The sequence below is a fragment of the Varroa jacobsoni genome, unplaced genomic scaffold, assembly GCF_002532875.2.
Source record: "Varroa jacobsoni isolate VJ856 unplaced genomic scaffold, vjacob_1.0 scaffold_1367, whole genome shotgun sequence".
NCBI classification, from domain to species: domain Eukaryota; kingdom Metazoa; phylum Arthropoda; class Arachnida; order Mesostigmata; family Varroidae; genus Varroa; species Varroa jacobsoni.
Window position 1 is genome coordinate 72293 of NW_019214269.1, and position 18952 is coordinate 91244.

Below are 18952 nucleotides of genomic sequence, written 5' to 3' on the forward strand. Positions count from 1 at the left end.
CTATTGAGTGTGGCTTTACGACGTCTGGCCATTCCATCCCGGGGCAAATCAAGCTAGATTAGACCTATGGATCTGTTATATGTATACGTAATTACAATATAGAAAGCTCAAATAAAGGACAGCAGCTTTTGATCATGGGTTTATGGGTTGATTTCGTTTATCGGAGAAGCTCTGCAGCCACGGACTCACATACGAGAACGGCCGACTTCGTGCTAAAAGAATTGACAAACAGCCCGATAGACTCTAAATGAACTAATTTCGTCCTCCGGCGGCGACACTCGCCCATCAAAGGTTCTAAAAATACGATATGTACAACTTTACGTTTTCGACGAATCTTTATCATTGTACCTATCCAGTGAATGGGGCAATTTTGACCTATTCTAAAGATGGCCGCAACATCGTTCAGAGCCTCTATATAATTCTAACTGGTATCTTTTATGTGTTTTACTGTAGCACATTACGTTTCAATTGTCGATCGGGATGCGCCGTCCGCGAGCTGTCGGTTGCTACAATCACCCCGATGTAAATGGAGGCGCAGAAGATCATCTGCAAAGCGATCTGCCACTCACTGGTGACTCCGTCCAGAAGGTGCCTTCTCTCTCGGATCTGTCCGACGATAGTTCTCCTGGTAAGCACAAGGTGAACAACAACAACAACAACAACTACACAATTAAGCTTGTAAAACAGGTCTGATGGTTTTCGTAACTATACTGTGAAAAGTCGACGTGATAACTTTAAACGACGTCAAACTTAACTATTAACATTTATCACAGTTAGAATACTGTGGCCGAAGGACAAAGTCTATTTATGGTCGGAAGGATCAAGAAGGGGCTATGCTCAATCCAGACCAAGGCGATTTCTGAGCATCAGGAACAATAGTATAGGGCATACGAAGAAATTTGCACATTTTTCATAGGTTTTCTGGCGGAGCCGGTATCCTCCGCTATTGTAGACAGGGGAGATGCGAACAAAGCTGGACAAATTGTCTCTAAATCAAACTGTATTTGTCTAATACATTGTGGCAGGTTCGTTACTTCTCGGTACATTCACAAAAAAAAGAATACGATTCGTCTTTATGTAAATCGAGTTTGAGAGTTCTTTTTAGTAAAGCAACATGAACCCAAATTAAAATTATCATATTGACCCACAGTGAACGACACCCCCTCGAGCCTTGTGCTGTTTCTAATTCAGCTAGACGATATGCGTTTCGTTAAGAAAACCAGGTCCATCGGATGACTGTCCAATGCATGAGAAAGCCGTCCGTCCCTCCGTTTGCCTGCCTTCAAAAAGGTGCCATATAGGGCAAATATTTATCTTATAGCTTTATTCAACTGCACATCAGTACAACTACTAGATCAAACTAACCGTTAGATCCATCCCGCTTTACAAATCTCCTGTCGCCTATGGTGTCGAAACAACTCCGAAGGAAAAATTGGCAGCTAGGCGCCAGATCTATTTACGAGAAACGTAACAGTCTAGAGGACGTGAGTCATTTATATGCTGTATTGCCTAGACGAGAGACGGACCACTTTTTGCCACACCCAAGCGTGAGCGCTCACGAGATAAGCAAATCGTATGGGATCTAGATCGTACCTAAACCAAGACAAATCAGTGTCAGCAATCAGAAATACTACCAGTTGCTCTAGTAGCCGTCGTAAAGCGCACGCCTTCGTAGTAACAACACGGGGCGCGTCACTGGGCCGGCGCACAATTATTGCGGACTGAGGAAAACGCCTTGAAAATAAAGCAAAAAAATTATCAGACGATTTGTAAGTCAAATGATATTAATAAGATTGGATCAACGACTGAAAGATGGCGACGGACGATATTTACGTGAAGTTTTCATAAAGGACTTTCGCTTCTGACGGTGCTTCGTTCGACGTTGACATCGATCTACAGCCGGTGGAACACCTGCGAGCTTCGAAAAGAACCAAAGTTTATCTTCGAAAGTGAACAGGTTGCAAAAAAAAAGGTCCATTATTAACAAAAAAAGAACAAAAAATGCAAAAACTTAACTTTGGCAAATTATACGATTGTATAAATTAAGAGAGTTACAATATATTGTGAAGGAACAAACATTTTAACATTTCGAGTCCTAGGTGTACGGCTGCTTCGTTCATACTGCTAGCTTCAGTAGGCAAATGGGTCACCACTACATCAGTTTCTATAGCCTAAGCTATACTAGCAGAGTTCTCAGACGTGTTATGATGACCACGGGTGGCTAACTGTTTGCTCATCCACGACATTAAAGATGATGCTTTTAATGTCGGATGAGGCCAACATTACCCATTGATATCTTACTACTAACGACTGGATATGGGCTATTTTATAGGTAACTCAGAAGACTGTGATACGATAAAACGGGATGAGTTTTCTCTTTTTTGACAGTACACTTAATTAGTCATAGCCTATTAATGTACACTAGTGAGTGTGACAGTTAGTCTATCATTAAACATCACAAATTTTCTATCGGCTTTTAAGTATCGCTACCAATGAAACCGACGCTTTATTTAACGATAAATAGCCTAAGCAAGTAAACGGATTGACTAGTAAATGTACATAGCAGGGCATTTAGATGCCAATTGATTGTATCCAGATAAAAAAAGAAGAATAACTTTTTTAGGAAGTTCAAAGCTCTACTTAGAAGTACGAGACAGACCAGCAAACCTCCCACCGCTTCGTGAATACTATAAGCCAGCTCTAGATGGCCTGTTGAATAGGTTTGTGATGCCGTGAGACTGGTGTAAACTAACCTTCTATAGTTCGAAAGAACATCGATATTGATTTTCTCATAAACTCAGACTAATACATTATGGAAGAGTGCACGGTTATTATGCATACGATTAGGGTATCAAAGAGTAAATATACATTTTTCTGTACATACACTCGTTGTCGTTTTTGAAGTGAGTCGTGTTTTTCGCACTAACTTAGCCCCAACGCCTCTGTTACCGGTTGGCGGTTGTTCATCCCCTTGTGGAGACCATTGATTCGCGAATGAAAGCGATGCTGCGCGAAGCGTGAGTAGATCCAGCTAGTGAAGCATACTTATTTTATGACCGTATTTCTGCAACAGTGCAGTGGCATCTAGTTAGAGACAATGTACGTTCGAAATAGTTCGATTTGTGCTGGAAGAGGAAGCGATGCAATGTCAACGAGTCGAAGTGTTCACGTTGAAATTTGGAGCCGCAAACGATTGACCAGCGACTCGATCTGCTTCGTGACAGACGATATAAGCCGTCAAGGTTAATTCAGTGTTTCTTTTCAAGCGTGCTTTTTCCTACTTTGTTGACGTAGATTGGAACTTGGCGCAGTAGCACGAGGCTGGTTATTGTGCCCCCTGCTGGTGCGATCTCACTCATTGATCTCCAGTGCCATTTTCTGCAATTACACCAAACGATAGCCACTATCCACATGCGTTAGGACAATGTAATTTCTCTTGTTGCGCGTTGGCCTGGAATTTGAATGGATAAAACAGGCCGCTATCGCCTTAGTGAGGCATAGCTGCTGCTGACAGCTAACTGCCCCTGGGATAAACTATTGTCTAGGGTTTCGGCTGGGTTTGAAATTTATACTTTACCTTCGCTAAATGTGCATAGGTTAAACACGTTGCCACCGTTCAAGTCCGTTTATGCTTCGGGAAGCTAACTAGATGACGCCAGTATTTACAAATGCTCATTCTCGCTAGTCTTGCCAGTTGGATTCGCTAGACCTGGTTGAACCTAAGTGTTGCAGATACTTGCCAAAACCCAAGAAACCTGTTTCGAAAACTTGCTTGTTGTAACTTTATTAAGTGGTGATCCGTTAGTTATGACGGATACCCATTGAGACACATACGTTATTGCCTGCTTTTTCCATGGATCAATCGTATCACGTCGAGGAGCGGAAATCTCGCATTTTTAACTAGCATCCATCTTATTCCTAATAATAACAATAACTTACCTGAACACTAGACTAGTTAGCTTAGAGGAGAGCTTAAAGCATCTATCGGGCTAGTTCATTATCAGGCCAAAAGTAGGCATTTGGCTAATAGTCAACGAATAGTAGCCTAAATATTTTGTTTAAATGGAAAAATATATCGATACATCGTAGATGAATGTATTTTTTGAGTTATACTTGTATATAAAAAAAAAATAGAGATTTTTTAAATAAACGAATGAAGTCTTCAAACGTTATATTGTTTCTTTGAAATAACGCTTAGTATCGCTATCCAGAAAAAAAGCTGAAATTCGTTATTGAAACTCTATAGAAAATCGCGTGGCCGCTGAGAAATGATGTCATTGACTTAACCGATATTCAAAATAAAGTAAAAAGACGTTTCATCAATTATCAATCAATCAATCAACTTTATTTCACATATCTGTTACGTTGCGTAGAGAACAGACAGGTGATGGAATTAGAATCAGGGCAGATTAGTTTGTCCTTAGACGCTTTCAGTGTTCTCCTCTACCTCGTTCATCACATGTGCCCGCTATTCTAAATAGTTCCAGCTATCATTCAGGGTAAATCTCAGAATCGATTCACTGTTACACACATCTACCTTTACCAGCAATTGTCCCATCAGTAGCATACCGGTCTACTTAAAAAAGGGTTCACATAGGGGCAAACATCGACTGTAAGGGTTACAGTGTTTTCCGTTTTCTTAGTAGACACACACGAGTCTGCTCTGATATTCCTTAGTTTTCATACCGATGCTATTCTATGCGCATGTTCTGTCGTCCTGCAGAGACAACCTAAGGTCTAACTATTTGACACGGGCAAATTTTCCATTCCGAAAAAACTAGCAGCGCTAATGAAATGAGCGGCCATTTTATGATAAATGATCTATGAAAAATCAACAAATGCGTGCCTCCATATGTACATCTATCTTTAATCACGCTTGTTCCTTATAATTATTTCCCGCATTTACACAATACTCATATAGTAAGTTGCCCAGGTACTTTTCTTGTTTTCAGTCCAATTCAGCTGCTTGTTCTTCTAGCTTTAACACGGTTAGATTGGGCTGTTCGCGCTGGCGCTAGTAACGGCTACCCCGTCTAACCATAAGCGAAAATTGCCCCGGAGTCCACCTCACGTTCTCATTGAGTCCACCTACTTCGCTGTGGTCGGTTACTAGACGAATACGTGTATATATATATATATATATATATATATACGATGTAAAATGAAGATTCTCAACCTGTCATGCGATTTTCTCGGTAAATTGTCAACAGGCTTTTGACCCATTCTGTAATTACATTTGTTCGTGACACTTCCTGCGTAAGCTTCCGCCAACAATCCATCATCGCTGAAGCATTTCCCGCAGTCCCATGAAACTCGTTTCCCATAGCTGATTGTGATCAATGCGCATTAACTACGAAAGAAAGAAAGAAAGGGGGGCATTGTAAGGATAAAAATGGAGTAAAAGCACTTCGCCTCTAGTTAAAGTGCTTCACTCCATAATCCTTTGTCCATTATATTCAAAAATTACTAGCGCGAGCTTCTATTTTTCTTAATCCAAGCAACTCGTTATGGTTATAGGTTCGTAAATGTTACGTCCAGCTTCATTGAGATTAGAGCACGTGCCAACAGTTATCACATTAACCCATTTTCCAGTTGCTTTATGAGTGTGATCTAGCATAAACGAGGTTGATTCTTGTTACCGATAGCTTGCTTCCTAAGTGAAAGCTAGAAACATAATATAAATATAGTATTATGCCAAAAGTATAGCCCTTGTCGGTAAATCTGAGGAGTGCTAGCTTGAGCACGATTGTGTAATATAACTACATGACATCAAGGTGGACATCGCAACGTACAGAGTTCTAAGTGAGAGAAGCCTTGGGGGGATGGGTTTTTTTTTTAATCATCATGAAATTTGAATTCTTTGATCCAACCCATCATCGCTATGAGGCCATCGTCATACAAGGTCCAGCTTCCCATTTCTGTTACGTGGGTGACCCTGAAGAGCTCCGCAAAATGTTACTGTTACAGCAAGAAGAAACGTATGTATTATAGATCAGTGTTTTCATTAGGAATTTAGACAACCCATTCGAGTTATTCGAATGTCGTGACGGACACAGCTGAACGTAAAGTTCCGTGTTCAGTTTCATTGATACGTTAGTTAGCAATGGAAAACCTTGCTAGCCTAAGCTGTGTTGTTGATATTTTTGTTATATACATAGTCGAATCTTGTTCGGCTTTATGATTATATCAGTCACGGTTTATTTCGTTTGCTTACCAGTAGGAGGGTAACGGGAGGATAATTAAATGCTTGCTTTTTCCACTTCGACAACAGAAAAACAATACAAAACCAGATCTGTTGAAAGCCGAAAACACAAACCAGCCGGGTGCGATCCACGCGATATAACAATATAGTTGAGAAAAAAAAAAAACAAAAAAAACACAGAAAACCGGCTTCGATATAGTACAAAATGTGTGCCTTCTCGAAATATCGCTGGTCACTATCGATTTTACTGGACGTTTCATTTGTCGACTTTTCCGGTAAAATGCAAGTACAAATATATGCTAATGGATATAGCTAACGTAAACTTCGCTGAATACGGCGGCTTCGGTCACGGATCCTTTAGGGTAACCGCTGTCGCTAACGGCCATTTAATAACACGTTTTTATTAAAGGACATGCATATAAATCAAGTACAGGCTAGGTTGAAAATAATGACGCTCCGTTTGCATACATACACACATATTTTTATGCTGTATAGATCCATATACACAATTTCAATGATATAATTTTATTGTCGTAGTAGAGAGATTTTGCCTCCGAGTCGACATATAGGCGTTTATGCTTTGCATTAAATAAGGAGCTGTTTGCGCTGTATATTATAGATAAGACGAGTTCCGTATTTCAGCTATATGGGCGTGCCCTCGACACGTTTGCCTTCAATATCTACAATGACTGGGACGCAGGTTTTCTGCTATCCAACGGTAAAAAGCAGCTCCGTTCAGATGATCGGAACTTTCGTCCTTAGGTGACGAGTTCTGCTGAGTCCCTTAAGCCTGTATGGGGCCTGTTCCCGAACCAGGTATTTTTAACCATCGAAGTTGCTTGCCATAATGTCTCGTTACTGATTTTTCCGTTCGGTTCCATTTGCCTCGATGACCTATTTCTTCGTGGTTTATCCATCTATACCAAGCTCCTGTTAGTCATGAACGTTCGGAACGAGTACGTTCCCAGTTTTTCTCAGTGGCCTCTGTTACATCTAGGTAACGAGCAACGCATCTTCTCATCTGTGCCCGACATACTAGTTGACACACGTTTTGCTGGGTAGGCAGGCAGGCTGGCAGGCAAGCACCGTCCTTTCGAAGTAATATCAAACATATCCCAAACCATGGCCCAAGCTGATAAAGGGGTCCAGGGTTTAGTGGGTGAGAGTCCCACAGTACCGGACAAAGCACAGTCAATGATGTCCGGTCTGCATAATGCATTTGCCCTTAACCTCCAAAAAAAGGCAAGCACCGTCCACCAAAAACAACGGTTACATCTTAACGGCCCAGGTTGTACACTTTTCCACCGTGTTTGATCTAATATCAATGTGCAACTTGTAGCCCATCAGTAAATATTGCCTGCCTCGTTTGTATGTATTTCCATATAGAGAAACAACTGCGCGTTGAGAATAATCGCACCTATCGCCGATTTCAAACGAGCCCCGTCATTCCGTCATTGGCATTTCCAGCTTTCACAAAACACCACAGCCGTCAGGGGCTGCCTGAGACGTGTTTTGTGCTATGACGTATCTATAGTTTCCTGTTGCCTGCGGTTTGTAAGGGTTCACACCCTTTTTGAAGCTAGTATCGTTTTTTCGGCCCACCAGTACCCAAATGGTTGTCCACAGGAAATTGAAAAACTGACAAAACAAGCATTTCTGGGATTAGAAATTCAAGCCTCAGATGATTTGGGGACATCGTTGGACTGCAATCGCTGCTAGTTAACAGGTTGGTAACAGGAGACGCGTGGTTCTTGCAAGACTAGCGTTAATAGGATCGTTTTAAATAGCTGCCTAGTATTTAGTAGAATCGATGTAGAGGCAAGCAGACATCAAGATCGGCGGATGCAGCTTGTTTAGACCTTGGATTTTCCAGCTGAGAAATCGAAAACCGTGTCTATTGGATTTTTAGCCAGCTTGTGTTTTTTTTTCAATTGCTCTTTTGTGTATAGAAAAACACTACTACAGGTGTAGGTTTGATTCGTGGTTGATGCCTATACCTTCAATTTCGATAGTATTTTTAGAACCCATAGGCCCAGCAAAAACTCGTTCTCCTCAAACGACACCACATTAAGATTTCAGCATGTCCCTGTAGGTGACGCAAGCTAATATAGGATTTGTTGATAGCTTGTAAGCACGTGGATGTATCTACGCTCGACATGAATCTATGGGCTTATCGACATCGTGTGGGTTTAAATCTAGCACGTCAAGCTCCTAAGTCTATCCACTACAATTCTTTTTAATGAAAAATAAAAAAGATTAAGGTAACACGCGGTTTGCACGAATTGCCAGCTTTTTAGCGACGGCTATTCTGATGCGGCGGCGCAGGATTTACAATTTTGCTTAATGAATTATTGCCCCCATTTGGCAGAACCAAGTATTGTCAGACGCTTTCTGAACCCCGGCTGTACTGCCCTCGCAACTTATAGTTGTCTTTCATTAGCACAGAAAGTAGATACACATGCTGAATATATAATTACAATGTGTCTTCTAATCTCAATGCTGGAGACCTTCCCGTCGACATTTCGAATCTTCCGACCTTGGATCTCGACAGCGTCGAAAAACACGACATGAGTAGGTCCAAGAGGAAATAAATTGTCCCATGCTTTCTTCGGAGTTAGGTATTTACCAGATGGTACTAAGCTGGCCGGCAGACTACGCAGCTTCCATTATATATACTATTTGCTTTTTAATTTCAGGGATAAATGTTATTTCCAATAACGAGTATTTAATCCGATACTTTTCCACGGTATAGTATTCTGCTGATGTGTACATGCCCGAAATAATCCCATACCGATTTTCTAAAATAAAGAACATCGTCCTATGGCTTGAACGACATATTCCTTAGCAGACCACCAAAGCCTGAAGGTAATTCTAAAACAATTCTTAAATACCCTACAAATTTTATACCCATGTACAGTAAAACAATGAGCATTCCGGTATACATGAGCGGACGTCGAGTAGAGCTAGCAATGGCTGTCGCCTGGCCGATCCTTGATCTATTTATTGGTGAAACAGTCATGATCAAACGTTGTCATTATGATCAGTCAACTGATCCAATACGGACGGTTACCCTGCTATACTATGCTTCGGTGTATCTTTATTCGCTGCTGATCTGTCAGTTTCTCCAGCCAGCCGACCACCCGATGCCGATTTCGTTTCGTCTTTTGGCCCGATCCGAGATTGAGCTCTGATCAGTATTGCAACGGTCGCTTTATCATAGAGAGAAATCCAGTTCAATCCGGTGTTGTGTTGTCATAGGCACTTGTCCTTTTAACGCACACGGTAGCGCGCTGCGCAGTCCACTTCACAGTCGTTCGCGGTGTTGATCCGGCGTTCAACTAATCGGAGCAAAACGGTCCAATCCAAGATCAGATCGGTATACCGAGGCCAATAGTTCAATGTTACATTGGCCTTATGCTGATTAGCCGTTGCCCATTGCCTGTTCATGTTGAACCCTTCATTTAGGCACAAAGTATGTCTCGCACGTCATAGTCACGAATTACTTGACATAAATGAACGGCAAACGCGTCCAGAACGATCTTCGAGGTAGGCGGTACCGAGCGGTACGAACTCGATTGAGCTGTAGGAGTGTGTCATATCGCGAAACGATTGACTGTGGTTGATATTTACATTCATATTGCTGCCGCCCCGGTCAATCTGCACGACAGAATCTGCGACAGGTTCCGTTCTTACCACACCACGAAATCTCCATCGCACTCCATCTTTGGCCGACCGCACGCTCAAGCAGACCGAAATCGTGGCCCTGTTAGCGACACTATGCGAGATCGCTAACGGAATCTAGAACGAAAACAACACAAATTAGCGAACTTGGTGAAAAGAAACGACAGCTTTATTATTGCTGATCACGGCCGAAACGACCAGTTACTGAGCACAACAGCAGTAACAACAACAGCAACAATAACAATCGCAATAACAAGACCGTTCAGCAATAGGTTGGCGTTAGCCTTTCGTCAAGAAAGCCAGTAATTTCTGCGGTAAACTTCAGATCGAATACGCATCGATTTTTCGATGGCATTTAGCTCGCAGACGTAGCACCAGTATGAAAAGTTTTTTTTGTTTTTTTTTTTTTTGTTTTGAGAAATGCGAATGTATGCGCGAGATTGTGGGTCGATGTGTTTCGCAATGGCTGTAGCGGCTTATCGTATAGAGCCGTTCTCAAAAAGCTTTTCTCTCGCTGCAAACGAGACGGTCGAATCAGATAAATGTTATTAACAAAGAAGAAAGCATTCGGCCTGCGCGATTAGATTAGCGCGTCAGCAGAGCTATATCAGTAAATCGAGGGTGTTATGGAATCCGTTCATTGGGCGGTTCGCGGGGAAGTAAAATGTGTCGGAAGAGATAGCCCTTTGTGTTCTAATAGTGTGATAACTTTTTTTGTAATTATAGACTCTCCGACACTATTGCTTAAGTACATTCTCCATTTATTTTTTTGCGAGAACAAGTTTTCGTAGTCTCACGTTTGTTCTTCTCGACAGCATCGACAACCCGGCTTGTGGGCGAGGCTAGCAGGAGCAACCTTTACTGAGCGTCTATGGGTTTTCCTTTGGCAGCCCAGTGAAGCCTGTCTGTGTTTTGCAAATATGGTTGTGGCACACTTTGATTACGTACCTATAATAGGGTTGTCGCTCCTATACGTTATAAAGGTTATGCCTATGAGAAAAGGTTTCGATGATGATTAATAGTTTTTGATGGCGTTAATGGTGGCGACCGTATGTGGCTCGGAGCGAACAACACGTCTGATAAGGGGCAACGGCACTAGAGGCCAACGTATAGACGTAAGTCGAAATCCGAGGCTGATCTTTCTTTCAGTTTTACAATAGGTATTTTCTTGCGACTGCGACAAGTCGCATTGCGGTAAGGGTCGAAAGTCGCTGTCATAATTGACGGATCTTCGACGTACCTCCGTCACGTTGCAGTATAATTATTTTGTTGTTAAAACCTTTTTTTGTGCTTAATACAGACCCGCGCTGTACCGGCTAGGCTGGCAGAAAAGTAAAACGCGATTGATCCAGTTATACATGTACCCTGTCTAAGTATACTACATATAGGAAAGGTATTATTGTATATAACCTCCCCCCGAAACTCATGCGCTTGGTGTTAATAAATGAACCTTCATATGAGCGAAAGCATCCAGATACGAGACGGATTTGTAGCTTACGGATGAATCTATGTATGTACCCTACGTAGACTGCGTCAAACGAAAAGGCGCTCCTCAAGGCAGAAGTCATGAATGCACTCGTCTTCCTCATACTGGTGCACGCTGCCACGACGCTCGCTCGAAGAGTCGACGCCCAAAGGTGTTGAATATATTTGTTTTTTTCTGGCTACGCTCTGACATTCGCACGGCATTTTGCCATTTCGCGCGCGTCATATACGTGGTAGATGTCTGCATACGTTTAACACTGCAGTGATTTGTAGTATTACTAGCCCCAGTTACATGCGACGGGCCTCCCATATAATCGAATCCTTTTTCAGAGAAGAAACGACACGAAACCTATTTTCCCGTGGGCAAATCACGGGTTTGAACGCTTGTCGCAATGGAAATATAACCGATGTTTGTTGAAAACCACTTGATCATCCATCATCTCTTCGCACTACGTGCGGACTTTCGAGGAGGTGTATGTGGGAGTGATTCCCATAAACAGATTCAGCTGTCGTTTTGGTCGTTACAGGTAAACACGGTACTGGGTCGTTGTTCGAGGGGCGCATATCTAGATGCGTAAAAGATAAAGTACCTGTGGAGCCGCCATATATTTTTCGTTAGGCTTTACCTACGCCCTACTACATCGTGTCTCTGAGCGAACGCTACAGGGCACTGGGTACAAGGAATTCATCCATTGTTCCTGTGTGTTCGATGGGCATCCTGTACGTGTGGTACATCCTGTGCCAACGAGATCACCGGTTTAAAACTGGTCCTTCGATCGACAAGAACAGGGCAAAATTTAGTTCGGTGACCGAATTCGCTTATTTAAGCTTTGCGTCAAACATGTCGGCCAACGGGAAACACCGACGGAAGCCAGGTTTGTTGTATCGTCATTGTCACTCGACCAGCAATAGCTGGGTATAATTGCTGTTCTATGCGGTATGCAAAAGGGAGATTCGCCCAGATGGACATGAGTCCGCTGGGAAACAGTGGCAGTCTGCCCACTCATAATAGGGACAGCCTGAGCCTTGTGAGAGTTATCTAATCGATATCTAAGCAGATGTTAGCAAATTTTCTATATACAGCGTAGTCTTGAAAGGACTACTTTTCATAGAAAATATATTGGATCGATAGTAGGTTGTTGTTTGCTTGCGCGTGCGTGAAACTTCTGTTCCCTATGTGCATTCATAGAAAGATAGCTTAATATCGCATGATCAAACTACCTAGGCACTGCTCAGGTCGGTGAAGCGCCTCGGGCAATGCCAGCAAAATAAGCCCCCGAGTTCCTTTACTTCACCTCCTATTTCTTGCACCCTAATCAATAACAGCCATGGTTTGCTACTCTTGAGATTCTCATCGGTCGCAGTTTCGAATACGCTGTTTGCTTTTGCGGACCGAATCGCTCGTACCCTAAAGCCATGTCCTATCCGGTATTTAAATCTGACAATACCCCTGAAATAGCTCACAAAGTCGAAACTGATCGAAAGCTGAAGGCGGTTCGCCATTAGATTTGGCTGGTTTCTCCCATGAAAGAGCTCAGGTGCGTTGCCAGTGTAATAACAATGACACGGTTAAGAAGGCAGTTGGAAGCGTCATACTCCATATTCTCAGCAACAGGTTCAACGTCCGATCTAGTGGCAGGCATATGTAGTCCATACTAAATAGTAATATAGGAACGCTAAATCGATACGAAGGAGTTTCCGCAGGCCTACCGCCCGAAACTTTTGCATAGTTTGATTATAACACTTAATTCGGGCATGGAACAGAATATTTGTCGCTATTACATAATAAGAAGAATGACACTATTACACATGATAGCGCAGACGCTGAATATGTGTGTATCACTGGTTGAATTTACCCGGTTTACTCCGACAATGAGGACCTGCAAAAATAACTGCCGGTCGTAGGATCGATATGGTGGTCAAAAGGAGCCTCCCGACGCCAATGACAACGAACTGATAATGCCGTCCTCTGTGTAGGTAGACGAACGGGTCGCACTTCACTGTCCACTTCAAGCTTGACTAATGTAACTCCTTGACCAGCCGTCACGGCATACGTTCGAATGGCTTCGCCGGCGTAAGTCATCGTAGAACCGGTGGCTGCATTCAATACGGACGGCAGTCAAACGGACTAGTCTGCATATGGTACATTAGCCGAAGACAAATGTTCGACTATCAATATGTTAGTCTTTTTTTTTTTGATGTTGTGTATTGTGTCACATGAAAGGGGCAGGGCTTGGAGTAAGGCCTGTTGCCGAACAGATCAAAATCGTCACTCAACCAACCAATCATCTTGCTAGCAAGCTAAGAGGACGTACCTAAAAACGCGATATGTCCTTTGATTTTTACAAGGAGATGTAACCAAGCCATCACCGGCAGGAATGCTGCGTGGACACACCGTCGCTCGATGCCATTCAACAAAACCGTTGACCCACAGCTATCAAAACAGCTTTGAAACGCCTATTGCAAGTACAGATGAAGCTTCGGACCCAACTCGACTAAAGAGGCCGTACCCGGGCGTCATGTATCGGTGGCGTTAAGACCAATCTACGGTCAACGTCAACTATAAACCTGCAACCCAAAACCACTAAAAAAAAAATGCAGAATCCGAAGTGAGCAGATCGATTCATAAAAACACACTAGCCAGGCCCTCCTCACGAAATGTTTCATGGTAGCGAAGTCAGTGCCGGCGATGAAGAAGTGCTAGTCCTTCACGATGAAGAATGATATCTCAGGAAGGACAAAAACGTAGGAGATCACGTACCAACAGCGTACGTTACTGACGGCAAGCGACCAAAACGGTGTAAACGAAACCTCGTATTTTTATACGGTCTCAAATCGTACTACAGGTACAGTTAGTATTTACGAACCGTAGTCGACAAAGAAAACCGATCTACATATATACGGGGATAGTGGCTCAGCTTTGACAACTGTGCCAGCCGCTGGTAAAAATCCTTTGAAAACGGTGCCCTAGCAAGCATTCATCGAAGATCGGGTGCATGGCTGGCAACATATGGTCTACTGGAGAAAGCATGTTCGTATTTATATCAGCAATCCGTTTGAGATGTTTCTTTTCATACAACGGTTTAATACGAACACCCGAAGTAGATTAATAAAACAAATACCCGCTTAGGACCAGGCGCAACGAGAAGTGTTAATTCAACAATGATAGTAAGACAATTCTGAAACACTGACTAAAGTCCTATCCCACGGCGGAAAATACTCCCTGGTTGTGGGGCTTGCAATCTGTACACAAGATTTATATACTAACTTCTGAAAAAAGGGCGTTCAACGTACCAAGCGGGGCAAGAGTAAGCTCATGGTGGCGAAACACGTAGGCATACAATAAACAAGTGCTTTGCCTATAAATATGAAACGAGCAAGCTTGGAGTTGAAGTAGCATCCATATCAGCTTTCAGAGCCCACTTGCTTCCCCAACAAAAGCCTACCTTTGCTGTCTCTAAACATTAATTTTTTTTTAAATTTGCCTTTTTCCCATTCTGTACGTCCGTGTAAGCAGTTCAATATAAGCATTATTATTTACAAGCAATATCATCCTAGCTGTTATTGTAATGGTATCGAAAGACCTGCATATTGACGCTGAGTGTTTTCTCATGCCAGATTTTGAAACCAGAAAATAGCGGCCATCGGGCATACCCAATCTGAAGTATTGGCCGAGCGTTCTTCTCTGATGCCATTGGAGCGTCTCCAACCTGTTGCCAACTAAGCGGTGCAATGAACGCTTCCACAAAACACGCCATGACTAAATATGCCCTTGCAAATTATCGGCACTTTCTCCCCATGATGTAATTGCTATTAAAAGTGTGATTTTATCGGCTTTCCTGTTCAGATCGGGCGTGAACGAAATACGCGAATTATGCGACTCAGAGATAGATATCACTGCCTCGCAAACATCCTTAAATTTGACCACCACTTTTCGCCTACGGCAAGTCTCGATGACTTCGACACTGACGCTATCAGCGGCGTCGCATCATACACGCGTTGCAGGACCACGCAGAGAGGACGGCGAATGAGCTCCGACGTCGTCCGGAAAATACCCAAAGCTCTCTAGATCGACTCTGTCATTTCGCCATTCTCGCTATATTTCGTTGCTTTTATTTTTATGGATTATAATTTAGACTTATCCGTCATGTCGTTCGTTTCGGGACTCGATGACCGATCGTAGCCATTAAAACGATCTGCTTTCAACAGCGGCGCTTGGTTGTTCCAAGTAATGCTTCAACGGATCGATTATTACATATAAATATGTCCAATATCCTGTCGGAACAATTTGCTCTATTGACTATTAACCCCCCCATCGCAGAAAGCTGACGAAAAAGCATGTTGATCAATCTCGCCGTTAAATTTTAGCGCGTATCCGTGAATTGGTCTGTCCTTTAGTGATGTTCTATTTTGCTCTTCTGTTTTGTCGCGCGGATCAACTGTAAACACCTACGAGCAAGCGTAGACCGGTAGGAAATGTCTCATTGATAGTCGAAGATACGGCATGCGGTTTTCCAAGAGAAGATATTTTAAATGAAGGAATAACATCCTCAAATAGACACAAGCGTACATCTATATTAAATCTCATATCCGGTATCCAACGTTTCCTAGACGTTTAAATTATTTATTATTTTTATTAGAATTTTGCTTCTTCAACGCGTGCACGCCAATCAACTGCGGTTTGTAATCAATAATCGAATGAATGAAACGGTGACAAGTACTGCCAGACAGGTACAATGCGGTTCTATCCGAAAGCAGTGGAGGCGGAACAAGGCAACCCAACAGATGTGCATCTCAGCGAGTCTCTGCAAACTTACATTTGTCCTGTGTCCTGTGATGTCCTTCTAGTAGTTCTACTATGGAACGGGGTTAAATGGCAACGATAACAACCGACGCCGTCTACGTGCGGCATATATGCGTTATGTATAAAAAAGAAAACGTTTGGTGAATCAAGGATTAAACTTCTCGGTCATATAGCGTCTTGGTAAAGTGATCTTTCGTCTCCACAGAGGTGGCAGGCCATTGTAATGTCGAATAAACGTAACACGTAATCGGTCTACGGCCCGCCAACGCATCGCCTGCAGGAAGACATCACTGGTAAATGGCGAACTCACCAACCTGTTTAGATTCGATACCACATCTTATACACTGCTACGCCCTATACGTTCCATTACTCATACGTTTATTAGCGAGAGCGGTTATTCAGCAACTTTCGCTGTCGCAGTCATAACCGTTGGATCGCGTAAAAAGTGATCCGGCCTGTGGCTTTTTCGTCGTCTAGGTCCATTGCGTTCCACTGATTCGTTATGATCACTTTTACGACGACAACGACTTTCCATGCTACCTATTGTAACTACCTTGACACTCCGTTTCCGTGGCCGAGCTTCAATAGATCCGCGCTCAGTGCACAGCATCAGGATTATCAACATTGGCCACTTCTGTGTTAGCCAAGAGTCGTTTTAGCTCCCTGTCTGACTGACTGACCTGCTTCTACGATGTCCATAGAATAGAAAATCACCATTCATGGGGCTAAGCAGACACACGCGTAGTCGCATATAGCATCCAATATTAGTCTCAGCAGAAGTAAATCTTGGCGTTAGAGGTAGCTGTAATCGCCTTCTTCGTACCTGACTGGCCGGCCATCTGTCCTAGATTCCCACGTTACTCCCGTGGTATCTAGACCGCATGGCGCACAACATCAAGCAACAGCCATCTTGCTCCAGTCCGCTAGATAGACAAACCAACATGTAACACAGCCGATCACCATCATTGGTCGAAAACCGCTATTTGCACGACGGCCAGAACACCTCCTGGCTCGAGACCAAAAAAGAGGACACCATCTTCTGTCCGCCTTCGCATATGCACATGGGGATGTATGGGACACGTTGGGGGTAAACGGGGGTAGACAGAAAACGAGCCAACCGAGATAGTCCTCGGCCGGCAAAGCACTCTGTGACTGAGCACAGATAGCGCTCACCCATCTCTGCCATGCATATGCAGGTAGAGGGTCCACCATGAAATGTCGATGGTGCAGGCAAACGGGTACGATCAAGAAACCTGAACGAACACGAGGACTATCGAACACCAGATGACCTAGGCCAGGACTTGTTGTTTAGACGGCATTTTGTTTCTCGAGAGAAACAGAGTAAGGTTTGCGCTGACACCACTTTCCCTTAGCGACGTCGCGAGATGTGACCCCTAAGCCGAGGGGTCTAAACAGACGAGAAGCCTCGGTTAAATGCTTTCACTTGTTTGATAACATGAAAAAGACGAAGAGCGAAGCAAGTGCATTTGTCTACGAGTCGTAGGTGATTTTGTTTCGACTGTTACGTTTCTTTTTTTTTAATGGACACGGCTGTACATACGCGCGTATCTATGGATAACTGGGATCCATGTTTAAATAGTGCTTTACAGTTAATCTCCTGCATGGGACAACTGGGCCGAGAAGGTACCGAACGATGGGATAAGCAACTGAAGATCTAGGGAGCTTCGGTGACAGTTTTAGATATAAGAGAAAAACGGGGACGTTTTTCTTTTATATATAAATAGGCAAGACGAAATCGCACTATGTTTCTTGTTGTATTGTCTTATGTATATGCATAACATAATACAACATTGACGCGACGAAATCCATCGGTTAACTTGTTCGTACCGTAGGTCACACGTGCTAACAAACCTTCCCAGCTAAAGTTTCTCCAAGTGAAGCCCGGTGCTTGACCGCATCTACGATACGACGCCAGGTGCTATCCAATCAGAAGGTGTATTTATCTGGGCGATTCGCATGTGGCCAGCCCAATGTTTCCATACGAACAAGTTGTTAGCCTAAATAAATTCGTGAGTTGGGCGTAGGTGGTTTTTGTGATTTTGGTACCGTGGAACGGGTAACAGCTTTTTTCATTGAGTTGGTCACAGAGCTCGCGTACATTAGTTGTAGCTCGCCATATTTGGGTATGAATAAAATCTATCGAAGGTCTGGCCTGCGATATCTACGATGATCAATACGAGACAATATAAAGAGTTACTGTGATGTGTGCATTTCGTGTCGTTGTCCTCTCTGAGATTTTCTTTCCTTTTTTTAAATGTTTGTAGTTCTATATATATATATATATATATATATATATAGAGTTTAGGACAAAGGAAATAATTCAGCCTTCCAATAACGTGCAACTGTATCGCCAAAATAGCTCACTGATTTAGTAATGGAAATGACAGAAGAAGCACTGCATTCCTAATTTAGTCTTATACGTACTATCGTATCGCATCTGTCCTTTTTACAAAATCTTCTCGAACCTGTGTATTTGTTTTAATTTTTAAATAAATTCATAGTTACTTGTGACGTACTAGACCTCCTACAATGACGGCTGTCACCTGTAGCCGAAAAATTGCCTTTCAACCATCAAAAGAATCAAAAATGTATTTATAGCTTTATCAGATGTCCTCCCTCTCAAAACGGTGACACGCATCTGTAACCTACTTTTTTAAGCGCACTAGGAGATTAGAAATCCTGTGGTAGTGGTCGAGTGACAAATTTCTGCAATGTCCTAATTAACCACTTGTTTACCAAAAACGATTTAAACCCGAAGG

At 42.9% G+C, this 18952-nt stretch overlaps 1 protein-coding gene across 2 annotated transcripts in view; it reads left to right on the top strand.

The window, feature by feature from the left end:
• LOC111269248 (uncharacterized) overlaps positions 1-4204 on the top strand; it is a 46926-nt gene extending 42722 nt beyond the window's left edge. For both annotated transcript variants that reach the window (XM_086972020.1, XM_086972019.1), the window contains one exon: positions 454-4204. In XM_086972020.1, coding sequence (XP_086828146.1) covers positions 454-693 — 240 coding nt within the window. In that variant the 3' untranslated portion in view covers positions 694-4204. The remainder of the gene's footprint in view (positions 1-453) is intronic.
• The last annotated feature ends 14748 nt before the right edge of the window (positions 4205-18952 follow it).